Below are 20,821 nucleotides of genomic sequence, written 5' to 3'. Positions count from 1 at the left end.
CAGATTCAACAAAAACTCGGTGACAAACAGAAACTAATTCCAAGTGAAACAACAGTTTTGTCAAACATACTGGTGCTACTACACTAACAGCCTCCATATCTGAGGCCTTCTCTCATTTACAGAGACAAAAAACTGGCAAATCCCATAGAAAAATGAACCAAACTGCTTAATGCAGATAATACTGAAACACTAAAAATACTAACTTACAAAAAGATGCATGTCTTTATTTTTATTTGCTTATAAAACTGCTGAATTCACAACAAACGTTGTGGATGTGTTTATAATGATGCACTGCCTCATCTGCTACATCAGTGTTCCCCTGTTCATATAATGCACCACTGTGTCCTGACGGTCCATCACATGTATTTTATTCTTGCTGATAAGAATAGGAGCAGGTGGCTGTTCACTGGCTAGGCGAGGCTGAAGCTAGCAGGCTAACAGGGGCTAACCTGGCCTCATTACAATATGGGTTAATGCTGAAAACTCTAACTCTCCGTGTCTTTGTTGGGAATCTCCTCATGTCCATTTTGTGTGGGGAGGGAGCAGAAAAGACAACAACATGTCATCAGACAAATAATACCGCTACTGTAACTGGAAGTAAACAGTAGCTTCCTCCCAACTTTTCTTGATTTAACATCAACCTAACATCACCTGGGGCCATGTGACAAACAGGCTTCAGCATGAGCTGGACTTTGTGGGATGACACTGACGTCACCTCCTCCAGCTTCGACCAGCACCGACGGTTCTCTTTACGGTGTTTTACGCTCGCTCGAAGAAAGCCACTGGCTTTGTTAGGTCCATTACTATAGTAACGGTATTGCAGCGCTGTGGTAACCAGGAAAACATGGAGTGGATTTCAGCGGTGAGGTTATTCTCTTATGAACCAAGTGGAACGGAGTTTTTCACGAGCAATCGAAACAGCGTTAGGTGGAGTTTCCTACTCACTAAATGTGGGGGGGTCCAAACAGGCCGTTTTAAAATGTGGGGGGGACACGTCCCCCTCTGATATAATGGTAGCGACGCCTATGGTACTAGGTACTAAAAGAAAGCACTTTATACTTACATACTACACATATACTTGAAGTTTAAATGTTTAGTTTACACTACCTAAAATAAGGAAAGAAAAAAGTATTTTACATACACAAACCTGTCACCCCCACTAATCTGGACTGCTTAACAAAACAAAGACGATATTTATTCCATGTTTTTGCTAATTTTATTTTATATTTTGCAGAAAATGTTGTCTTGGAGCAGCTTGGATCTGAGAAGTAGTTTTAAATAGTGTTACTCTGGACAGTCAGCCCCAAATTGTGACATATTTTACCTCAAACATGCTGTGAGCTGCAGCTGCATTCACACCTGAAATCCATTCACCTAAAGCCACTTTTAAAAGATCTGAAGATCAATTCAAGCCGCAGCTCAGGGCCATAGAACAAGGCTTTGTGTTTCCATGCAGTGTGGCAAATTTTAGATTACAGGTCCGTACGGCTGTCCCCCATGTTTCCATTGGCCAGGAAGAGCAAGGCGGAGGGTGGAAGGCAGCTCCATGTGGAGGGGAGTTGATTATGGCTGGTAAGAAGCATCCACCTCAAGCAATTTGTCAGTTAAGAAGCAAACATTCCCTATTATAGAATTCCCATTTTTCATTTTTGAGTGGAATAACTGGAAATATCCTCACAAACTGGAAGTGGTGGAGGAACAGGAAGAGTTGAGTTACAGGAAAAACAGGCTACTCTAGCAGATTTTACTTGTCCCAGAAACCTCAGCTATGCTAACTAGACGACGGCTGGTTTAGTCTGTTCTCTTCAGGAATATATTAATCAAACGTAATTGATCACACAGCGTCTTTATTATTCGCAGATGTTTGGAGCACAAAACACAATCAAAGGAAGTGTGCTGTAGTCTGTCTGTCAAAGCAGGGACATTACACAGAAATCAACACACTGAACTGAACTTTAACACAGCGCACTGGAGGTGGTAGGCCCTGTTAATCTATTAGATTATTTTGTTTGCTTCAACACAATTGGTCACAGGTTGAGATTAAGATTAAGAATTACTTTATTAATACCCATGGGAAATTAAGTTATCAAGTGATTAGAAATCTGCTTTTAATGCATGAACTAGAACTTTTAGGTCCTGACAAAAAAGGTGGGCTACAGATGAGGGATATTTTGATTGCTAGAACTATTGGATTATTGTAAATTTGGTCCATAGAGTCTATATAAATATGAATAAACCATCCATGAAGGCACCCATAATCTGTGGCTGCAACCAAAATATCCCCATAGTGCCCTATATTGTGGCTTTAAATTAAACGACATTGACAGTCCCTTTGACAGTGTTTGATACTAACCTGAATGGGACATTATACTGAACGTTAGCATGTTAGCATTGTCGCTGCATTAGCATTCAGCTCAAAGCACCTTTGTGACTTTTAGTACCTTATTATATTAGGTCATTTAAATGTCAGTTTCTGCAGATTCGCTGCCACAACAGCAGCCATTAGCATTAGCTCAGTCAGATGTTTATCATTTCCAGTGTGAGCAAAACTTGTTCATTTATGAACGGCAAAAATGCCATGAATTATGCATAAGCACAAAGATCTTTTTCCACAGAGCCCACCATGCTACACAGCATGTGCAGAGAAGCACAACATATATCAGAGACTATGTTTAAAAAAGGGGGCAACATATTCAGTCACTGCAGTCTGCAACCTCACCACTAGATGTCACCCAACCCTACACATTGGTCCTTTAAAATGACTTCTTGCAGTGTGATGACCTGCAAACTGCAGCTTAATTCTGTGCATGTGAAATGTGATACAACAGTATAATTTACCTGGGCAAACAAATATGGCACATCCGAAACTATATTTAAATCATATTTTGCTGGTTATTAGTTGGCGATGCTGTCTTCTCACAGGATTCTTGGCACAGGTCAGAACCAGAATTCAGAGATGAAGACATGGATGATCACAACATTGCGATGAGAAATTATCCCTGATTTGACGTAGTTCATTGACACCTCCAGCTCAATGTCCTGCGGGCCAACCACAGGCTTCACCTGCCGGACCACACCTGAGGGATGGCACAGATGGGTCTCAGTGACATAAAATATCACATTTCAGATGATAATGCTTGTCCTCTTACCCATAATCGTGCCAAAGTTGGAGCGTTTCACCACGTCAAAGGAGGAGTGCTCATCCGCTGACAGGATGTCGAAGAAGACCTCCATTGCACCAGGCGGAGGAGCAGGGTTAGCCGCTGTAGATGTCCGCAGTAAGACTATTTCTGTTGGACGAGTTGGTTTAAAGCTTTCATTAGGCTAATCAAAGCAAACCACAATGTGCATGTAGTTCCTCGAATCCAGCGTTTACATTATGATTAAACAATTGTACTGTGGGTTGAAGACAGTAGTTGAATCTGATGCTTTCTGGCAGGTTGGTCTGTGGAGAATTTTATTTCAATGAGGCTGCAAATCATTTCTGAATCTTCTGTTAGCTTAGCTGTAGCTGCTCTATCTTACCCTCTGGTTCACTGAAGTCCCTGAAGGTTGGCAAAGAGAGGACGGTGTGCGTTATGAGGTGGACAGGGCTGTGGAGACAGTCGGTGTTGTGTGGGTGGCAGGCTGTAACACAGCGAACAGTGGCCGAGGTTTCCACCCTGGATCTACAAGAACGACAAACAGCACACAACAGCATTCAGAAAAATACTCTGAGCAGAGCAGGAAGAACCTGGCAACACCTGAATAGCCCCATAGATCATTATGGTTAACTAAAGAGTTCCCCGCCATGAAGACAGCGGTCCTTTCAAGTACAACCTCAAAAACTCAGCCACGTAATTAGCAGGTGAGTCCAAGTGGTTTGCTTAACATGAGTCCAGACCACAGGGATGATTGTGTGGTATTCCACTGCAGTGCGACGCCACCAAGGAAAAACAGAGACCAGAAGCAGCTCTGTACATTGTGGTTCAACACCATCTTTCACCATTTTTATGTGTATATCATTATTAGCAGAGCATTTTGGAAATTAGGTGGTTATATAATCCAAAAATCTGTTGGAATTACATTGATTTATACTTCATAAGTTTGCAGCATTTTATTCACCAAACCACAGAAACCACCAGGAGGAACTGAGACCAGAGGAAAATTTGTCTGGCTGACCAACACAGCTACTGGCCTTTCGGTATCATTTACAGCAAATTAACTGATAACCACCCAATACCAACACTAAAAACACCATCCATCATACCAGCTAAAACGCTCCTCCACCACTAATTGTGAGCCCCCATCTTTGGCTGGGCACCAGGTGCCCATAAATAAGTGCCACGCTTATTTTTCTTGCTATCCGCGCCGAGGCAAGGCCTCTTTGATCATCTGGAATGGATCATAGGAAAAATTGGTTTCAACATTAGATGACGACCACAGCTGAGGAAGCATCAGAGCAGCTGGCAGAAACCTTGTGTGTGTGTGTGTGTGTACATATTACAGAGGAGAAGCCATTTTTATCTGTCGGTTTTTTAATTTCAGACACTTAAAGAGAAGCTGCCACACAGACAGGAGGCAGAGTGAGCTGCCATCAATGCTTATGTAAAATATTGTGTTGATACGACTCTCAGCAACTAACAAGCCCCATCTAGTGGTACACACAGATCCTTTTAAATACAACACTGCATCATAAGTTGTGAAACATCCATAAAAAACACACCGTCTACACACTCACACGTCACCTCAGTCTTATTAACGACTTTAGAATCTCAATTCTGTGCAAACAGCCTGCAGAATATACCCCCGTGATCCAAGGGGTGATTGATAAGTTGGTGTCCTGAAGTATGTCGGCGCTGTCTGGCCTTCATGCAACCACCTAGCACTTCCACAAACTTATCAAAGACTCTTTGTAAGGCTTTGTATATTCTTAACTGTATTCCTGTGTGTATTGAAAGCTATGAACGAGCTGTCCCTTCTATTATGGAAACATTCTGGAGAGCCGGACGGCGTGCTCCTGCGTGACAAACACAGCAATCTTAGCCATGTACAGATGCTCTGTCCCGTAGCGAATCAGCCTCATCTGCACTGACAGAAAGAAGTCCCTCGGCACAAACAAGGCACGGTGCAATGAGATCACGCCGCCGTGCGCCTGCTGCTGCACAGCGAAGTATCCTTCCTCGTCTCCAGAGACGATGCTGAGCAGCATTTTGTCTCCGGGCACCGAATTGGATGGTCCCATCCGGAAAACGTCAGCTGGTACAGGGGTGTTGGTGGGGAAGCTGACGTTGTAGAAGGAGATTCTCAACGGCAGCGAGAAACACGACGCAGGATCCCGTGTGAACTCGCAAGTTACCCGTTCGCAACGACTGAAAGGGAAAAATGAAAGGAAGGACTCATTGAATGGAAATGGAGGAAAAGATGGAGGCTGGAGAGGAGTTTGAGAAAATGTGTCACCAGGTCAAATAAATAAAAGAGAAGAGACAGGAGGAGTAAAGAAACATTATAGATCTATTAATTTGTTATTTGCCAGCTCTTACCCCAGCGCTACCTGCCGGAAGTTTGGAGGACACTGAAAGGACAGACAGCGGAACCCCCCGTGGACATTGAAGCAGCTCTGAGAGGCAGAGCAGGTGTGGACTCCTGCTGCACACTCATCAACATCTGAAGTCACGGGTGAGAAAAAGACGTAAATACGACATCACAATGTTAAGTTTTTGATCTGTCATTTACACATTCGTCTTCTTACCTTGACATGTACGTCCATCGTGGGCGAGTGTGTAGCCAGTGGGCGGGCAGGTGCAGCCAAAACTTCCCAGAGTGTTGAAGCAATGGTAAGAACACACATGGCCTCCAGTGGGCAGAGCGCACTCATCAATGTCTGAGAGGGGCAGAGGGGACAAAAGTATGTGGACAGTCAGACACTATGTGTGTATTGGTTCCTGTCATTCAGCATTTGTGAAGGTATCAGGTTCATGGACATTCAATTATTTACTTTTTAAACATTGTGTGTACTCTCTGAATTTTAATGAATCAGCACCTTCACATGTAATCCCATCGATGTCGCTCAGCTGATAACCACGGCGACAGTAGCACTGGTAGGAGCCGTAGACGTTGGCGCACTCCTGGCTGCACGGGTTGGCCTCGCACTCGTTGACATCTGCAGGTCAGACAGAACAATCGTCACACATTTGTATGCAGATATGTTTACATGCTGGCATCATATGGTGCATCTACCTTCACAGTTTCTGCCATCGTGGGCCAGCTTGAAGCCGGTGGTACAGCTGCACTGGTAGGACCCCTCAGTGTTGTCACACTTGTGAGAGCACAGTCGTCCGGGATAATGCCTGCACTCATTGATGTCTGAGGAAAACAGAGGAAAATGCATGGTGGGCAGGGATGTCCTAGTGGAAACACACTCATTTCATCTGAATCGCTCAGGAAAAGTTTTCCAAACTTTTTCAACATTTGTTCAGCTGTGGTTGAAGTTGGTGGACACAAGTTTTATCCATGTTTAAAAACTTCTGAAGAAACCACCAGGGATTAGCCTCAAAAATGGCAGATTGGCTCTAAACATTTTTTGCATGGGCATTAGTTCTGAGTCCTGGTTAATGAAAGACAGGCGGGTCTCACATCACGAGGAGTCATGCATTTCCCAAGCATAACCTCAGATGTACCAATGGTGTTGGAAACTGAGGAAATCAAACCAATTTAGATGTTTGAATATGGGAAAATAATAATTATAAAATGGGGTAAGTAAAAGTAAAATTTTGTGTTAATAGGAGGTAAATAATTAGATTAAATTTCTAAAAAAAAAAAAATGGAGAAAACCTTGTGATGAGTATCTGCTGTACCTTCACACAGCTTTGTGATGCTGTTGAACATGAAGCCGATGCGGCATTCACAGCGGTATGATCCCACCAGGTTCACACAGCCATGGTCGCCGCACACATTGCCTGCGCGACACTCGTCCACATCTATAAGACGACAGAGTGCATGTGAAGGGTTAAAACAGTTCTGGGATCCTGACAAAACAGAAGCTTTGTTGTGGTGATGGCGTGTACCTTCGCAGCGTGTGCCATCCTCTGTCAGATGGTAGCCCCGTCCACAGGTGATGGTGTTACTGCGACACATGTAGGAGCCCATCGTGTTGATGCAGGTCTGCCCAGGCAGGCATGGACTGGTGTGGACCACACACTCATTGATGTCTATGATAGAAATACCTTCAGCACCTTCACACTGTGTGATGTTTCAACTGGAACGTGACACCCTACTCACCGATGCAGCTGCCGACGGCGTCCTGAATGTATCCGTCAGTGCAGCGCTCCTTTGGGTGGCAGCGGAACGAGCCCTCTGTGTTGGTGCAAAGAAAGTCTGCTCCACAGTTATGGGTCCGCAGGGCACACTCGTCAATATCTGAAAAAATTACAAAACATAAACACAGGAAACTTTTTTTTTTAACAGTAAAGTATGGAAGAGGTCTTTATCTGTTACCTTGGCAACTGTTGTTGTCTTTGAGTTCATATCCAGTCCCACAGCTGGTTTCCCTCTGACAGCGGAAGGAGCCCTCGGTGTTGATGCACACTTGTCCAGCGATGCAGTTGTGATTTCCAGTCAGACACTCGTTAACATCTGTGAAGACAAATGCACAGTCACAGACACAAAATCAAAACAAATTGACTGTATTTACAATCTCATTCATTGCATGCGGTAGCTAATTAGCACCATAAAATGCCTTTATTTTTAATAATAAAATATGATAATAATATTTTAAATAATTATTTAGAGAAAAAAACAAAAAACAACTGCAGCTTGTGGATTAATATGGATTACAGTCATTCCTGTGTGTCTCGTTAATAACCTGTGTGTGTTCGTGCAGCAGCTTGCATGTAAATGTGGCAGACTGAGATTGAGGGTTAGCAGTGTTGATAAAATTCCTCCTTTGTGTTGCTCCGTTTCTGCAGCAGCCCAGCAGAGACACACAAAAAGAGTGACATGCAGATACCACTCACCCGCGCAGTTCACTCCATCCTTCTGTAGCTGATAACCGTCATTGCAGGCACACAAGCCGTCACCGACACACAGCTGGGAGCAGTTAGAGTCTGAAAACAACAAAAAAACTGAAGAAAATGGAGGCTGGTGTTCCCACTTCTTATAATTAAGAAATAAAAAAGGTCCAAACCTCTGCAGGAGTTTAGTTCCTCTGGGGTTTCTGTAGTGACCACATCTGGTTTTTCAGTGGCTGCAGACAGGGGTCAAATGTCTCAGTCACATAATGCTTCAGATTTCATTGATGTGCTGTTATCATGCTGGCCTTTGCTCTGTATTAGCTATAACTGTTTGAGCAGCTCTGTGTGTGTGTGTGTTTGTGGTGTTTTTTTCACCTGAAGTGACAAAAGCTACAAGTCACAAAACGTCCCATGCAGATGGTCTTGAGTCACCATTTGGCAAAGTGTCTGCATACAGCTTAACCTGTACTGAGTGCTCTGACTGACCCAGTCTGTGATCTGTCAGCAGTCTGCTCACACAGCTGTCACAAGAAGGCTTTTATTAATAAGAACTGCTACTTTTGATCAGATGATAGGGCAACAGTGGCTCAGTGGTAGAGCAGGGTTGTCCAATAACCGAAGGTTGGTGGTTTGATCCCCTCCCTAAGTCATTGTTGTGTGTCCTTGGGCAAGACACTTTACCTGCACTGCCTCCAGTGTACTCACTGGTGTGGCGTGCCTTGCTGGTCATTGTATGACACTGCTTGGCAGCAGCCTTAAACAATTGCCCTCTGGGATTATTAAAGTATAAAAAATGATGGGACAGTTCACAAAAAATTGGTTCACTCTCCTTTTTAAATGGAACTGAACCAGGTCCTTAAATCATTGTTCACATAGGAACTATTTTCTTCTCCACCACCCATAACAGAAGGAGACACTCCTAGAGCCTATGTGTCAAAAAACTGCAGTTCCATCAGTGTCCCCTAGAGGACAGCGAGTTAAAATGTTCAATTTTACAGCATAAATAAAAATGTTTACAGCCTGGTAACAAAAATCTGTTGATAAATGCCTTTTCTTCAGACATTTTGACAAAAACTGCTTGTTTTTATTATGTTAAAATCTAAAATTTTGCATAATTAAGGGCATGACAGACAATTGACATTTGACATCCTACATCATGAGGAGTTCAGTCCTGGCACAAGCATAACCGTTGGATGTACCGATGACGATGGACATTCAGGAAATTAAACCAATTTAAACAGAAGAATATGGGAAATAAGAATATGTTTTTATTTTTTGGGCATACTGCCCCTTTAAATTAGCCACACTGTGAGTGATTGATAATACTCAATAATATGCCACTAATGTGGGGTTTTCATGTGTCTGGTTTGATGTTAAAATGTGTATTAATCAATGTTTGTGTTAATAAGAGGTGAATAATTTGATCTTTTCTCCGAATAATGCTAAAACAGTTCATACAAGCTGATGTTTGCCTTCTTAAATGATGTGTATATGTGTTAAAAGTCATCTAGCACCTGTGTGTGTGTGTTGTTTGGGCCTCACCTTCTTTAGTTAGAGCGACTTCCTCTGTTGTGTTTTTGCCGCAGCACATCTGAGCCGTGTGTGCGCAGTCCCTCCCCAGCAGCAGACCCTGAAACCTGCAGCTCATCCCCTGACTCGCTGCCATCAGGCCCAGCGCACAACAGTCACAGCACATCTTAAGGAGCGGAAATACAGAGGGAGCACGTTCAGACAGGAAAAAGAGAGGGAGAAATGATTCTGTCGTCAGTGTAAGCACCTCGGAGATCTGGGTCTCCCAGGGGGCTCCCTGGAAGAAGGGCCTCTCACAGGCTCCTTGCTCGTGGGCCATTTTCACCCCGGTGTCACAGAGACTGGACCTGACTGCCGATTGACAGCACTGCTGGTGTGTGATGCTGGAGACACACAGCAGAGCTTCAACATGAAGATAAATATCTCTTTACATGTGTTTGGATTTAAATCAGCTGTCTCCTCACAAATGCTGGCCCTCCGTGAGTTCACCAGGTGTTCCTCTACTCCAACAGGCACCGCCACCATCTTCTTATGGGGCCCCTTTAGTGTTAAAACTGCTCCAGGGGGTCACTTAACGCCTGCAGTAAGTGTTTACTTATCATATGGCGGCCCTCCTCTCTGCAGTGGGAGGGCTGGCAGGCGGTCTGCTTTTAAACAGACCGCCCTTACCCTACACACACACACAGTTTATCCTAATTTCACACTTTTAATTAGAATATATTTTGTATCCATGGTGACATACTTCCTGCTGTTCAGAAGCTGAACCCTGTGGTGTTTCTGTTTTAAAGAAAAAACCCATACTGACCCTTATCTGGTCCCCAGGACTCACTTTGTGAACCTCATCATCAATAGAAACCAGGTGTTCCCTTACCTGCAGATGTGAGAGGACATGAATGGGAGGATTGTACAGTCTTGTCCTTCCAGCGCATGGTTTCTCCCAGCCTGGCAGCACTCTTCTAGTGAAGGAGGTTTAATCTCTGCAGTGTGGGGATAATGGCACGTTTATTATAAGTCTGCCTCTGAGTGCCAGTGACTGATTTAATTAAAATATGCTTACAGACAGATAGAATGACAGTTTATGATGGGAAACGGTGTAATTTTAACCACAAAGTCTCTGAAATGTGTCCAAAAACGCGCACCTGAGTGCCAAACGTCTTACCTTGTCCAAGCAGAACTCCGCACCAAGAAAACACAAATATTATCCAGCGCGCCATCACCGCAGTCAGCACTTTACCTGCTTAAAAGTTCAGTTAACGGGTTCAGATGAATAGGAAGATGGGCTGAGTCACAGGAGCGGACGGTGTGTGTCCTGTGAGAAACACCGTCACGTCTGCGAGCGAGCAGCGGAGACGCAGATCTGCGCCGCAGGGCGGGGTGGGGTGCTCCGACAGCCCGTGACAGGATTTACTGAAACAATGACCAGCGTGCACGTGGTCCTCTGAAACAAAGCTGTGGAATCAGATGAAAAATAAACACATAGAAATGGCAGACAAGTCAGATTGAATTATTAAAATAATAAAAAAAAACTTTTACAAAAGTTTAAAATGTAAATATTATTTATTAAATGTACACATTTTGTTCTAATAATTTTCCCTTCGCGTTCATTAAAAAGCTGAGAGAGCTCTCGAGATTTGTGAATTCACACGAACCAGCAAAGTGTTTTCACCAAACTTAAGGACATTTTAACAACTCATTTTCTTTGTTTACTGTTTTGTATAAATAAAGTTTGGACAAAAACACTGCAGGAAGTAAAGCTTCTAAAAGAGGTCAGATTAGCTATTGTAGTTCCTCCAATAACCCTGACTGGTTTGAATCAGACTGTTGGATCTATACTATAGCAATGTATTATAAACAAAACGATACACTGGAAAATAACGATAATAAACAACATAAAGATGAACAAAGCTGGTAGCAAAGCACAAGTCAGATCTGTACATGTGTTCCTGTTTATTACAAATATTGTAATTTCAGGGTTTTTTTCATTCTCAGCATTCTTTTTTGGGTGAATGTACAGGCTCAGTTATAAAGTGACAAAATATTCATAGATTAGCTGTAGTGTCAGAGTTTGTTCATGTGTTTTTTAAAATACTTTCCTGCATTCTCGGCTTTTTGGGTAAGAGAAGTGCAAGGACGAGGAGAGCGCGAGCATGATGTGTGAATTATTCGATCCTGATAACAGTGTCAGTCAATAAAATCTGAAGAATTGTTCTCTGGATAAAAACAAGGCTGCTGTGTGATAAAAAAAAAAGAAACACTGTTGGGATTTGGGTGGAGGCACACGACCAAGCTGTACACAAACTACAGCATCCAGCAGCCATATTTACTGCTTCAATAATACAGAATAAAAAATACTATTGCAACACTGGAAAACATCGCTTGTCTATGACAAGTGAGCTAAAACCTATACACAGAAAATGGAGGCAATATTATTGTCATTATTATTCACATTAGGACGTCTTGCATGCAAAGACTTTTTTCTCATTGTGTCTGTAGTGTGTGCTTTCTATGAACATGTCATCAGCAGGGCAACTGATAAATATGATGAAGGTCTTTGTGTGCTTTTCTTCATCACATCAGTGTAACCTTTGTCCAGCAAGAACACACTAAGGGCGTGTTTACTCCCTTTGTTGTGTTTCTACAGCGAAACTGCTGCTTACGTCTGTTGAGTGCAGCGGTGAGCCCTTCCTCCTGTTGCAAGTGAGTAAAAAAAGAACATGAGATTGCAGCAAATGGAGGTCACTTCTGTGGAAGACTGAACTCATCCACCAGTTTAAAGAGTTTCTCCTTCACCCCTCCTCCTCCTCTTTGGCTGTGTCAGGCTTCTCCTCCTTGGTTTCAGGTGGATCTGCAGTCTTGTCTGTAGAATCTTGAAGCTTCTCCTCTGTTGGGGAACCAAGAGCTTCTCCTTCTTTTGTTTCACTGTCAGCAGCTGGGCAGCTTTTCACCTCATCCTCATCCTCATCCTGCTTTACCTCGCCTCCCTCTGAGGAGGCCTCTGTGTCCTTTTTACTTACATCTGTCGGCATCTGTTCTAAAGGAGTTTCTTCCAGAGGAGCCATTTCCTCTTCCACAGGAGGGATTCCTTGTCCTGTGGGGCTTTGTGGCTTGTTATCTTCGATACCTTTCTCTGCAACCTCTTCCTCTTCTTCGTCTATCTCGTCCTCTAAAGGAGGGATCATCTGCTCCTCCCTCCCTCCAGGGAAGACCCTGTCTGGATACACGAGCTTCAGCTGCTCTTCAAAATAGTCCTCCAGGTACAAGCCTGCACTCCCGACCTCTGAGGTCGCCTGGCAATGACAGGAAATTTCAGTATGTGTTTTAAAGTAAAAAAAAATTCACAAAATGAAGGCACAAATACCGCAAGCTAGCTCCTACCTTGTAGTACTTTGCACAGTTGAAAAAAATGAGCCTGATGTCTGCCACAAACCCCTCAGGACTGACATAACAGTCGCCATCTTTTAACTCCAGTTTCCTCTTCACAATGGACAAATCCATCGGCGTCTTTATGAGCTCTTTGTACCTTCTTGTCTCCTACATTAGAAGAAAACATCGAAGTTAATAACAAATGATATTCCACAGTAAAATAAGACACACACACTGACTCACTGATGGAGACGCAGGCTGCTGGAAATCAGTGCTGAAGTCATTACAGAAGAGCCGAAGCAACAGTCTCTCACACCTCTGCATTAAAAACAAGAGGAGACATTTAAGGGATTATTGTCCAAAGAACATCCTGCAAAGAAATGAACAGCTGCTGAGTGAGCGCAGATACCCGTCTGTCGACTGCTGGGAAACTCTCAGAGGCGGGGGCATCCTTGCTGTTGCTGACATACTCCATCTCTGGAGAGACGACATCTCTGCAGAACGAACAAAACCACTCACCGCTGAGGAGGAAAGCATTAAAATACTTATTACACCTCAGAAGGAAAGATTTTGAACATAAGGTTTCTTCAGAAGGACACAATGCTCGTTAGTGACCCTCATGTATCACAGTAATAGTTAAAAAGTTGCAATTTTTAGATTTAAAAGGTAATAATACTTAAACAATGAGACAGTCAGCTTGTGACAATGCAACAGGACCAGGTTGATTAAGGTAAAGGCTGGAGCCTTCACACTGTGAAACAAATCATTGCCCACTGAGCTCTGCAGGAAAGAGCGCTTCCAAAGTGCTATCGATGGGACCTAAGGGCGCGTATTCAAACTGCAGAAATGACTGGCACACACTCATTGTAGCCAAGTGTGTTTAGACCACACACAGCCTGAATCATCCATTTTCAGTCAGTCATTGATCTTTAGTACGTTCTTTTTAAGAAAACAGAGAACATGTTGCAGGTTTTTAGAGCAGAAGACTCATGAAGCAAAGAGGAACTGTGTATTTTAGACATTACAGCGCCACCTATGGACACAGTACCTCATTTTTGTGTTAAATCAGTAGGGGGGAAATAGGAGTTTCATTTTTGAGTTGTTTTATATTTGTTCTACAAAAATATGGAATAAATGATAGCAGAAACAAATAACACAAAGATATCACATGTTTTAGAAAGACATGTATTAACAAGTGATACACACTAATACATTGAACTATAAACAACACAGGGCTTTATAAAACATGAAAACAGGTCGCATTCAAACGCCCCCCTCAAGTACATACATTACAATGTATTCATATGTGTCCAACAGCATCAGATACTGAGAGATGACCCGTCTCTCACCTGGGGGACTCCTTTAGCGTGGGGATGTGGCAGGCCAGATGAAAAACTTTGGGACACTTGTCACAGCAGAGGAGCTCTCCTCCGTTCTGACAGACGGCGCACCAGTCCTCATTCGGATCCTCTTCTGGCTCAGCTCTCTTTTCAGACTCCGGCTGTGATGGAGGCTGAGGACGTTGTTGCTCTTTAGGGTCTGTTCCAGGGTCCGGGGCTGGCACTGGAGCCTTTGGCTGTGGCCGGGGCTTTGACTGGGCCCCGGTGCTGCTGTCAGGCAGGCTAGATCCAACGCTGGACTGCACCTACAGGAGAAACATGTGGTAAATAAAACAGGGAAGAAAATCCAGCACCCAGATTTAAAAGTTTCTGGTGTCTTTCTCTTACAAAATGGACTTCATCCTCATCTTCTGGTTCATCCTTGATGACGATAATGGGCCCCGGGGACGACCTTCTTCGCCGCTTTGCCACAGGGGTGGATGGCTGCTCATACGTCTGCTTCCAAGTGGTCGTCCTTCAACAGGTTTGCAAGATTGCAACAGAGAAAAGTAGAAGAATGGGATCATAACATTGGTTTGAAACACCTGAGAGCATCTACAGAATCATATGTGAAGGAAAACCTGAGAACAAGTTCAAAGGTATCCCAGCTTACCCGGTGCTTCTGTCTGTCGATGACGGCTTGGCCATTGGGGAGTTCTGCCTTCCTTGAACTTCAGAGGAAAAAACACAATAAACGAAAAGCTTTTTCAGACAGATTTTCAGAAAGGATGAACACAGACCTGTCACGTGATTGAGCGTGCTTGTCTTGTCTGCGGTTACAGAGGTGTTACTGTGAGCGAAGCTGGGTTTGGGGATAGAGATGGTGATGGAGGGGACAGGTCCACCAGCTTCACTCCTCCTGAGGAAGGAAGACTCTGGCAGGCATCTCTGAAAGAAGCAGAGCAGGTATCAATGCAGTTACACAGAGCAGCACTCTCACTGAGTGGAGGAAAGCTCTCCTACACACCTGGTTCATGGACGTCTGTGTGGACACCCCGGAGGTCACAGGCTGTGGGTACCGAGAGACACCCTGTGACACATCTCCGGGTTTAGGAGGGAAGTTGGAGCTGTGGATCAGATCTCGCAGGGACTGGAGGCAGAGAAAAAACTGTAAGTCTTAGTGTACACCCCATGATATTATACATAACAGCATAAAGAGGGCTTACCTGTGCATTTGGGAAGCCTGTGTTGGTAAGCATGGACGACGTGGGGCTTCTGGGGTTGGCCTGGGAAGCACCATACCGGCGTCCCGGCTGGGCCAAGCTCGGAGGGCCTGATGAGGGGGACGATCCTCCATGGATGGGTCTGGTTGGCGGTGGAGGTCCAGGAGGTCCGGGGAGCCTGACGTTTTGGTACCAGGACCAGTTGTTTGGAGCGGGCTGCCTGTGGGACTGTTGGGAGAGCTTGTCAACCTTAGAAACGGGAGTAGTTGGACAGATTAAAGAGTCAAATATTAGCCTACTGTCCCCACTTGTTACAGTTTGTAATAAAACATCCACAACTACTTCTTCAGTCTAACACGGGTTATCCTGTCAGGGTATCAAAAATGAAAAAGCATGAAAAAATATTTTACCTGCATCTGGAGCTGAGCCAGCGTGCTCTGTCGCTGCTGTGCTGAGAGTGACACACCTCCAGGGGGTGCTTCTGCTCTTGGACCCATCTGATGGTTTGGTTGCCTTCCTGGGCCTCTTTCTACTACCAAGGAACCTGCAAGAAACATGCAATGATTTACAAAAATAACTACACACTGTAGCCTAATGATTTACTAGCATTGAGAGGAAAACCCACACATTAAAGATGGCTCTTAGTCAATATTTTTGTATTTAAGTATCAAAAGTAGTCTGTCGTCTTTAAAATGTACTCAAGTATTGAAAGTAACAGTGCTGCTCAGTCTCTTTACTTATTAAAGACAGAAGTCCAGACTTGTGTCCATATAGTTCAGTGGTTCTGTGGTTGCAGTACTCTCTACTGAGAAACCTCCGCCTCCCTCACAGGCAGATCTGTGCTCATTAAGCCTCTGTGCTGCATGGACTGTGCACAAGTTGAAAAGTCTGTGTGTGTCTGTGCAGTCATACAAAATGTATCGGAGTAAAAGTATTCAACTCATCAAAATTATGTAGGAAAATAAAAATAGAAGTAGGAGAACAAAAATATTCCCATAAAGGACAGATCCAGATTTTTTTACTGAAGTACAAGTAGTGACGTAGTCCTACTTCGTTACTGTACATCTGTGAAAATATTATAGATTAATAAAAAAATAAAAAATAATATTATAGAAGATATTAGTGTGATGATGTTTGCACCACAAACAGAAGAAGAGGATCTAACCTGACTGATGTTCTGTGTTGTTGTATTAACAGGATAAGACTACAACCAGATAAAATGTGTGAAGGTGCAGACAGAAGGTGTGAAACTGACAGAAAAACAATGTCAGACATGATCGGCACTCCCTACCTACTGACACAGGTTATCATCTAAATCCTCATTATTCAGTCAATTATTCAGTCAATTATTAGTCAATGAATGAGATTCTGGAAACAGCAACATTTTCAGGATGTTTTCCATAAATGTCAGAATACACTGAATGATTAATCGTGGACAATCAAACTAGCTCAGCTAAAGCAGCACATTTACTTTTTTTTTTTTTTATTAAAGTAAATGGACGAGCCCTTTAACCCCATTCAACTTAGAAAGGCTAAAACTCTGTGATAGTTTACCAGACACCATTCAACTACTCACAAAATATTCACTTGTATTCCGTCTCAGCAGATCCCTGAAACAAATCTCTCTAACCTGCTCTCACGCATGCACTTTTTATCTGACCGTTTGGCCTCCAGAGCCAGTTGTCCGGGAGGAGCTCCCTCACTCTGCCCAATAGACTTCCATATTAACTGAGACAAAGATTTTGCAAACACAGCCAGACAGCTCACACTTATTTATCTCACTGTCAGCTTCACATGTTTTGCATGATGAAAATAAAAATAACACCGTCCTCTAGAGCCACATCTTGGGATTTATACAGTTTTTGATTTTTTTTTTCCATAAATGCTTCCATTTGGATTCTGTGAGCGGTTGTTCCAGAGGTTGCAAAACTCAAACAGGAGCTACAGTTAGGGGCAGTCAGAGGTCATTTGACCTTTTCTTCCGAAAATGCTCTAGTTTCAATCTAGTATTCTAACAAATGAATACAAACACTGTATATTTAGAGCAGTGAAAGCTTACCGAGGTCTACATTTGTGGCCCAGAATCCAGATCGACACTGGAAGCGAACAGTGCTCTGTGGGACAATGGAGGGACTACAGCTTGCTCTCATCAGGTAATGGATCTGGTAAAGGATCTAGGAGATGAAAAGAAGAGTTTAAATTCATTGAAAAAAAATATTTTTATCAAAGCAGTTGGCTTTTTGCTTTCAAAGTCACACACCAGCCTCTTGCAGTACAGCAGAGCTGTTCCACTGTGGCTCGTCGTTGCCCATTTGGTAAAGCTGATGACGTGGTCTAGATGCCTGCTCAGAGAGTTGACATCTTCTTGTTGCTTTTTCAAACCCAACTCATGGTCCTTAGTTAAAGCCTGCAAGTAACCACATTAACCATGTGACACAACATATTAAAGCGGCATTTTAAAAATCAGTCAGACATACACAATACCTCAAGCTGATTAACCAGAAGCTTCCCTTTCCTGTTGATCTCCATAATCAAGTTACACATGGACTTCTTTACTTCGTTAGTTACAGCTGTGCGATTTTCTTCGACTTGTTGCAACCTAAAAGGGAAAGTCCAGGCAGTGAGAGTGAATTTTAAATCAGTTTAATGGAGCGTTCTATACAATACATACATTATTGTATTGACAATAAATCGATCTGTGCTGGGGAGGAGAACGTTACCCGCTGCTGATGCAGCTGGACACGTCCTCAATGGCTTTTCTTTTCTCCTGCAGCTGCTGCGTCATGTTCTCCAAATACTGCCTATGATTTCTGTACGCATCCTCCAAAAACTGGTAGCTACACAAACACAACATTAATCAGGAATTTAACTTAAAATCATTCACTGAAGGCAGCACTGTAACAAGCTGCAATGGTACACAAACCTTGATAAATATTTAATAAAAATCTTATCGTGAGCCAAAACAAAGCTGCTTACTTGTGATCCTTGTGTTTGAGCAGCTGACAGTCTCGGCAGGTGAGACGGTCACATGTCTCACAAAACAGCTTCAGGGGTTCTTGCTTGTGGATGTCACAAAACACTGGTTTCTGTGTGGATATGCCCAACGCTTCTAAACATACAGACAAGGACGTTGGGGAAAGAAAAAAAACATTGTCAAGTGAGCTTATGTCTTCTTCAATTTCAAAAGTTTACAGTATTCTATAATATATTATTATTATTTAAACTTTTTATTTGTATTCTTTTGTCAAAGATCAATCAAAATCTTATCCTGCTCGTTCTCATTCTACAGTGTTCTACTTTGACTCTTTTTAACTGGGTGAAAAACAGGAAAACTGTTCATGGACACTCATCACCTGGAGACATCTCCTCCTTCTGCCGTATGGTGTGGTCCCTGGTAAACTTAACCCTTTGGTGCGCCTCGATACATGTCACACACAGAAACTCCACGCACTCAACACAGTAACCTGTCGCCTCTGTGTTGTCCTCACAGCTCATGCACACCTATAAGACAAAAATCAAACAGATGCCACATCAAAAGTCACCTCTGGGTGTTTGGAGATGCTTCAACAGCTCAGGATGTTAAAGTGATGACTAACCTGACTGGTTTTCTCCACGGTGCTGCTTGGAACCTCAGCGGAGTCCTTGACGAAGAAATTGTCCAGTATGTCCATCTCCCAGCATTCCTGTCTGCATACTGGACATCGAATTGCACCTACTAGAACAAAAGAGCAGATACATTACTGAACACATCAACTTACAAAGAACTGGTTAACAGAGCACAGCACTGAAAAAACATGAAACGAGAAAAATAACAAGCAAATGTCTGTGAATCTTCACTGGTGTTAGAAATGAGCTGTAGTGTAAACTTTATGGTTGACTTAGAGATCCTTCTGTTTATTGTTAACCTGTCACAAAGTGCTGAAACAAGCCGACGCAAATTGGGATGCAGTGGGAACTTCCTATACTTCTTATAATGAAACCTGAGATTTGAATATTGTTATTGATCAAATATACTTCCTCTGCAGATACAGCAAGAAGCAGTCAAACTTGTTGGTGCAGCAAGCATAAAATACCTCCAGGCATGTGACTCTTTGGCAATCAAACATATAACTGAAGGGAAAAGATCAGCCTTCAAGATCATCCCCATGACCAAATACCTAATCAAGCTATTTAGACAATATCAAGGCAAAACTAGAAAAGGCATTTCCTGAAGAAAATGCAACTTTGATTGCTGCAGCTGAAGCATTGCTTTGAACGCTGATGTGAAGGATTGCTCTAAATTGCTGAAGAATCTGCAATCTGAATTTAATTTGCTGAAACACGGTTAAGAATTTGAAAAGATGAAGCTCTGAATACAAGTTTAATAGTCCTTGAAGAGCTGAACAGAATGCCGGATATTCCGGCAACTTCAAGTTCAATGGCTGAAATCGGTCAATGTATGCTGAAGATACGCTGCGCCAAAAAACTTACGGAAGAATAAAAAAGAAGAAGAAAGAGAGTGAATAACAAGAGTTTGCTTGCAACGGCAATCCTCCACGTTTTACGTGTTGAAACGTGGAGGATTTACCTCCACGTTTCAACAACACATAGATCAGAAACAGCTGATCACGTTCATGTTACAAATGGTGCAACTCAAACACTTAAATCTCAGACTTGAGTAAAGACACTTTTAGCTCACATGGTTTGTTGTTGTCAACGTGACCCTGCGCGTCACGCCTCGGCTCGGCACTCCTGAAAGGGGCAGGAAGACACCTCTTGCAGAAAGAGTGGAGACAGGGCAGCAGTTTGGGCTCTCTGTTGTGGAAGCTCAGCTTGCAAATGGGACAAGTGTCCATGAGTCCGAAGGTGCCTTGCTGTTTCAGCCTGTCTTCTCCTGCTGGCAAACTTTCCGCCTCGTTCTCCACGATGATGACGATGTCGTCATTGTCTTTGGCAATTTCATCCATGTTTTTTTCCTGCTTCCTTCCAGGCAATCAATCAATCAATCGATCAATCGATTAGAATAACTAGCGGTGGAAACAAAAAGATAGCCTTCCTGCCTTATGGACAATTAACACAAATAGCATCCATTATAGCACTGAATACAGGACAGGTCAACTTACTTGGTTTATTAAACTGTAAACGATAACATAGCTTTAGCTAACTATTTATTTCCGCGTAAGAAGCTACATTAGCAGCCTAGCCTTTGGACATAGCTAATATATTCCGCAGTTTCTAGCATTTCCGGTTAAATAATATAACATATAACAGCCTACAGTCAAGTATGGATTAAAAATAGGATAAACTCATTGTGTTTTGAAGCTGGTATATCCATAGGGAGAGCCGACCATCTGGGCTTTCTTAGCTCAAAACACAAACCACTTCTTACCCAGACGGCACTGCGTATTTTACACCT

The 20,821-nt window shown here is 43.1% G+C and overlaps 2 protein-coding genes across 4 annotated transcripts; both read right to left on the bottom strand.

Annotated features, from left to right (window-relative positions):
• Positions 1-1,922: 1,922 nt before the first annotated feature.
• On the bottom strand, positions 1,923-10,895 carry LOC114448282 (fibulin-1-like). 2 transcript variants are annotated; one of them, XM_028425149.1, is made up of 17 exons: positions 10,681-10,894; positions 10,393-10,498; positions 9,769-9,904; positions 9,534-9,687; positions 8,165-8,224; positions 7,995-8,084; positions 7,477-7,614; positions 7,261-7,398; positions 7,047-7,190; positions 6,837-6,959; positions 6,220-6,345; positions 6,023-6,142; positions 5,732-5,863; positions 5,523-5,646; positions 3,526-3,668; positions 3,150-3,290; positions 1,923-3,077 (listed from the first exon to the last, which is right to left on the bottom strand). In XM_028425149.1, the coding sequence occupies exons 1-17, from the start codon at positions 10,733-10,735 to the stop codon at positions 2,938-2,940; spliced, it is 2,070 nt and encodes a 689-aa protein (XP_028280950.1). In that variant the 5' UTR covers positions 10,736-10,894; the 3' UTR covers positions 1,923-2,937. The 2 variants fall into 2 exon arrangements, with proteins under 2 accessions (XP_028280950.1, XP_028280960.1); XM_028425159.1 differs by lacking the exons at positions 1,923-3,077; positions 3,150-3,290; positions 3,526-3,668 and adding an exon at positions 4,890-5,351 and having other exon boundaries at positions 10,681-10,895.
• Positions 10,896-11,118: 223 nt separating this feature from the next.
• On the bottom strand, positions 11,119-20,795 carry trim24 (tripartite motif containing 24). 2 transcript variants are annotated; one of them, XM_028425126.1, is made up of 19 exons: positions 20,105-20,795; positions 19,023-19,141; positions 18,780-18,927; positions 18,403-18,535; positions 18,147-18,263; positions 17,911-18,025; positions 17,687-17,833; positions 17,486-17,600; positions 15,837-15,970; positions 15,430-15,675; positions 15,231-15,353; positions 15,004-15,151; positions 14,877-14,934; positions 14,612-14,738; positions 14,234-14,529; positions 13,294-13,405; positions 13,128-13,202; positions 12,897-13,052; positions 11,119-12,808 (listed from the first exon to the last, which is right to left on the bottom strand). In XM_028425126.1, exons 1-19 carry the CDS (start codon positions 20,370-20,372, stop codon positions 12,308-12,310), a joined length of 3,138 nt encoding a protein of 1,045 aa, XP_028280927.1. In that variant the 5' UTR covers positions 20,373-20,795; the 3' UTR covers positions 11,119-12,307. The 2 variants fall into 2 exon arrangements, with proteins under 2 accessions (XP_028280927.1, XP_028280936.1); XM_028425135.1 differs by having other exon boundaries at positions 15,430-15,654.
• Between the last annotated feature and the right edge of the window lie 26 nt (positions 20,796-20,821).

Source organism: Parambassis ranga, chromosome 2, assembly GCF_900634625.1.
Source record: "Parambassis ranga chromosome 2, fParRan2.1, whole genome shotgun sequence".
Lineage (NCBI taxonomy): Eukaryota > Metazoa > Chordata > Actinopteri > Ambassidae > Parambassis > Parambassis ranga.
This window is presented reverse-complemented; position numbering and strand designations above follow the sequence as displayed.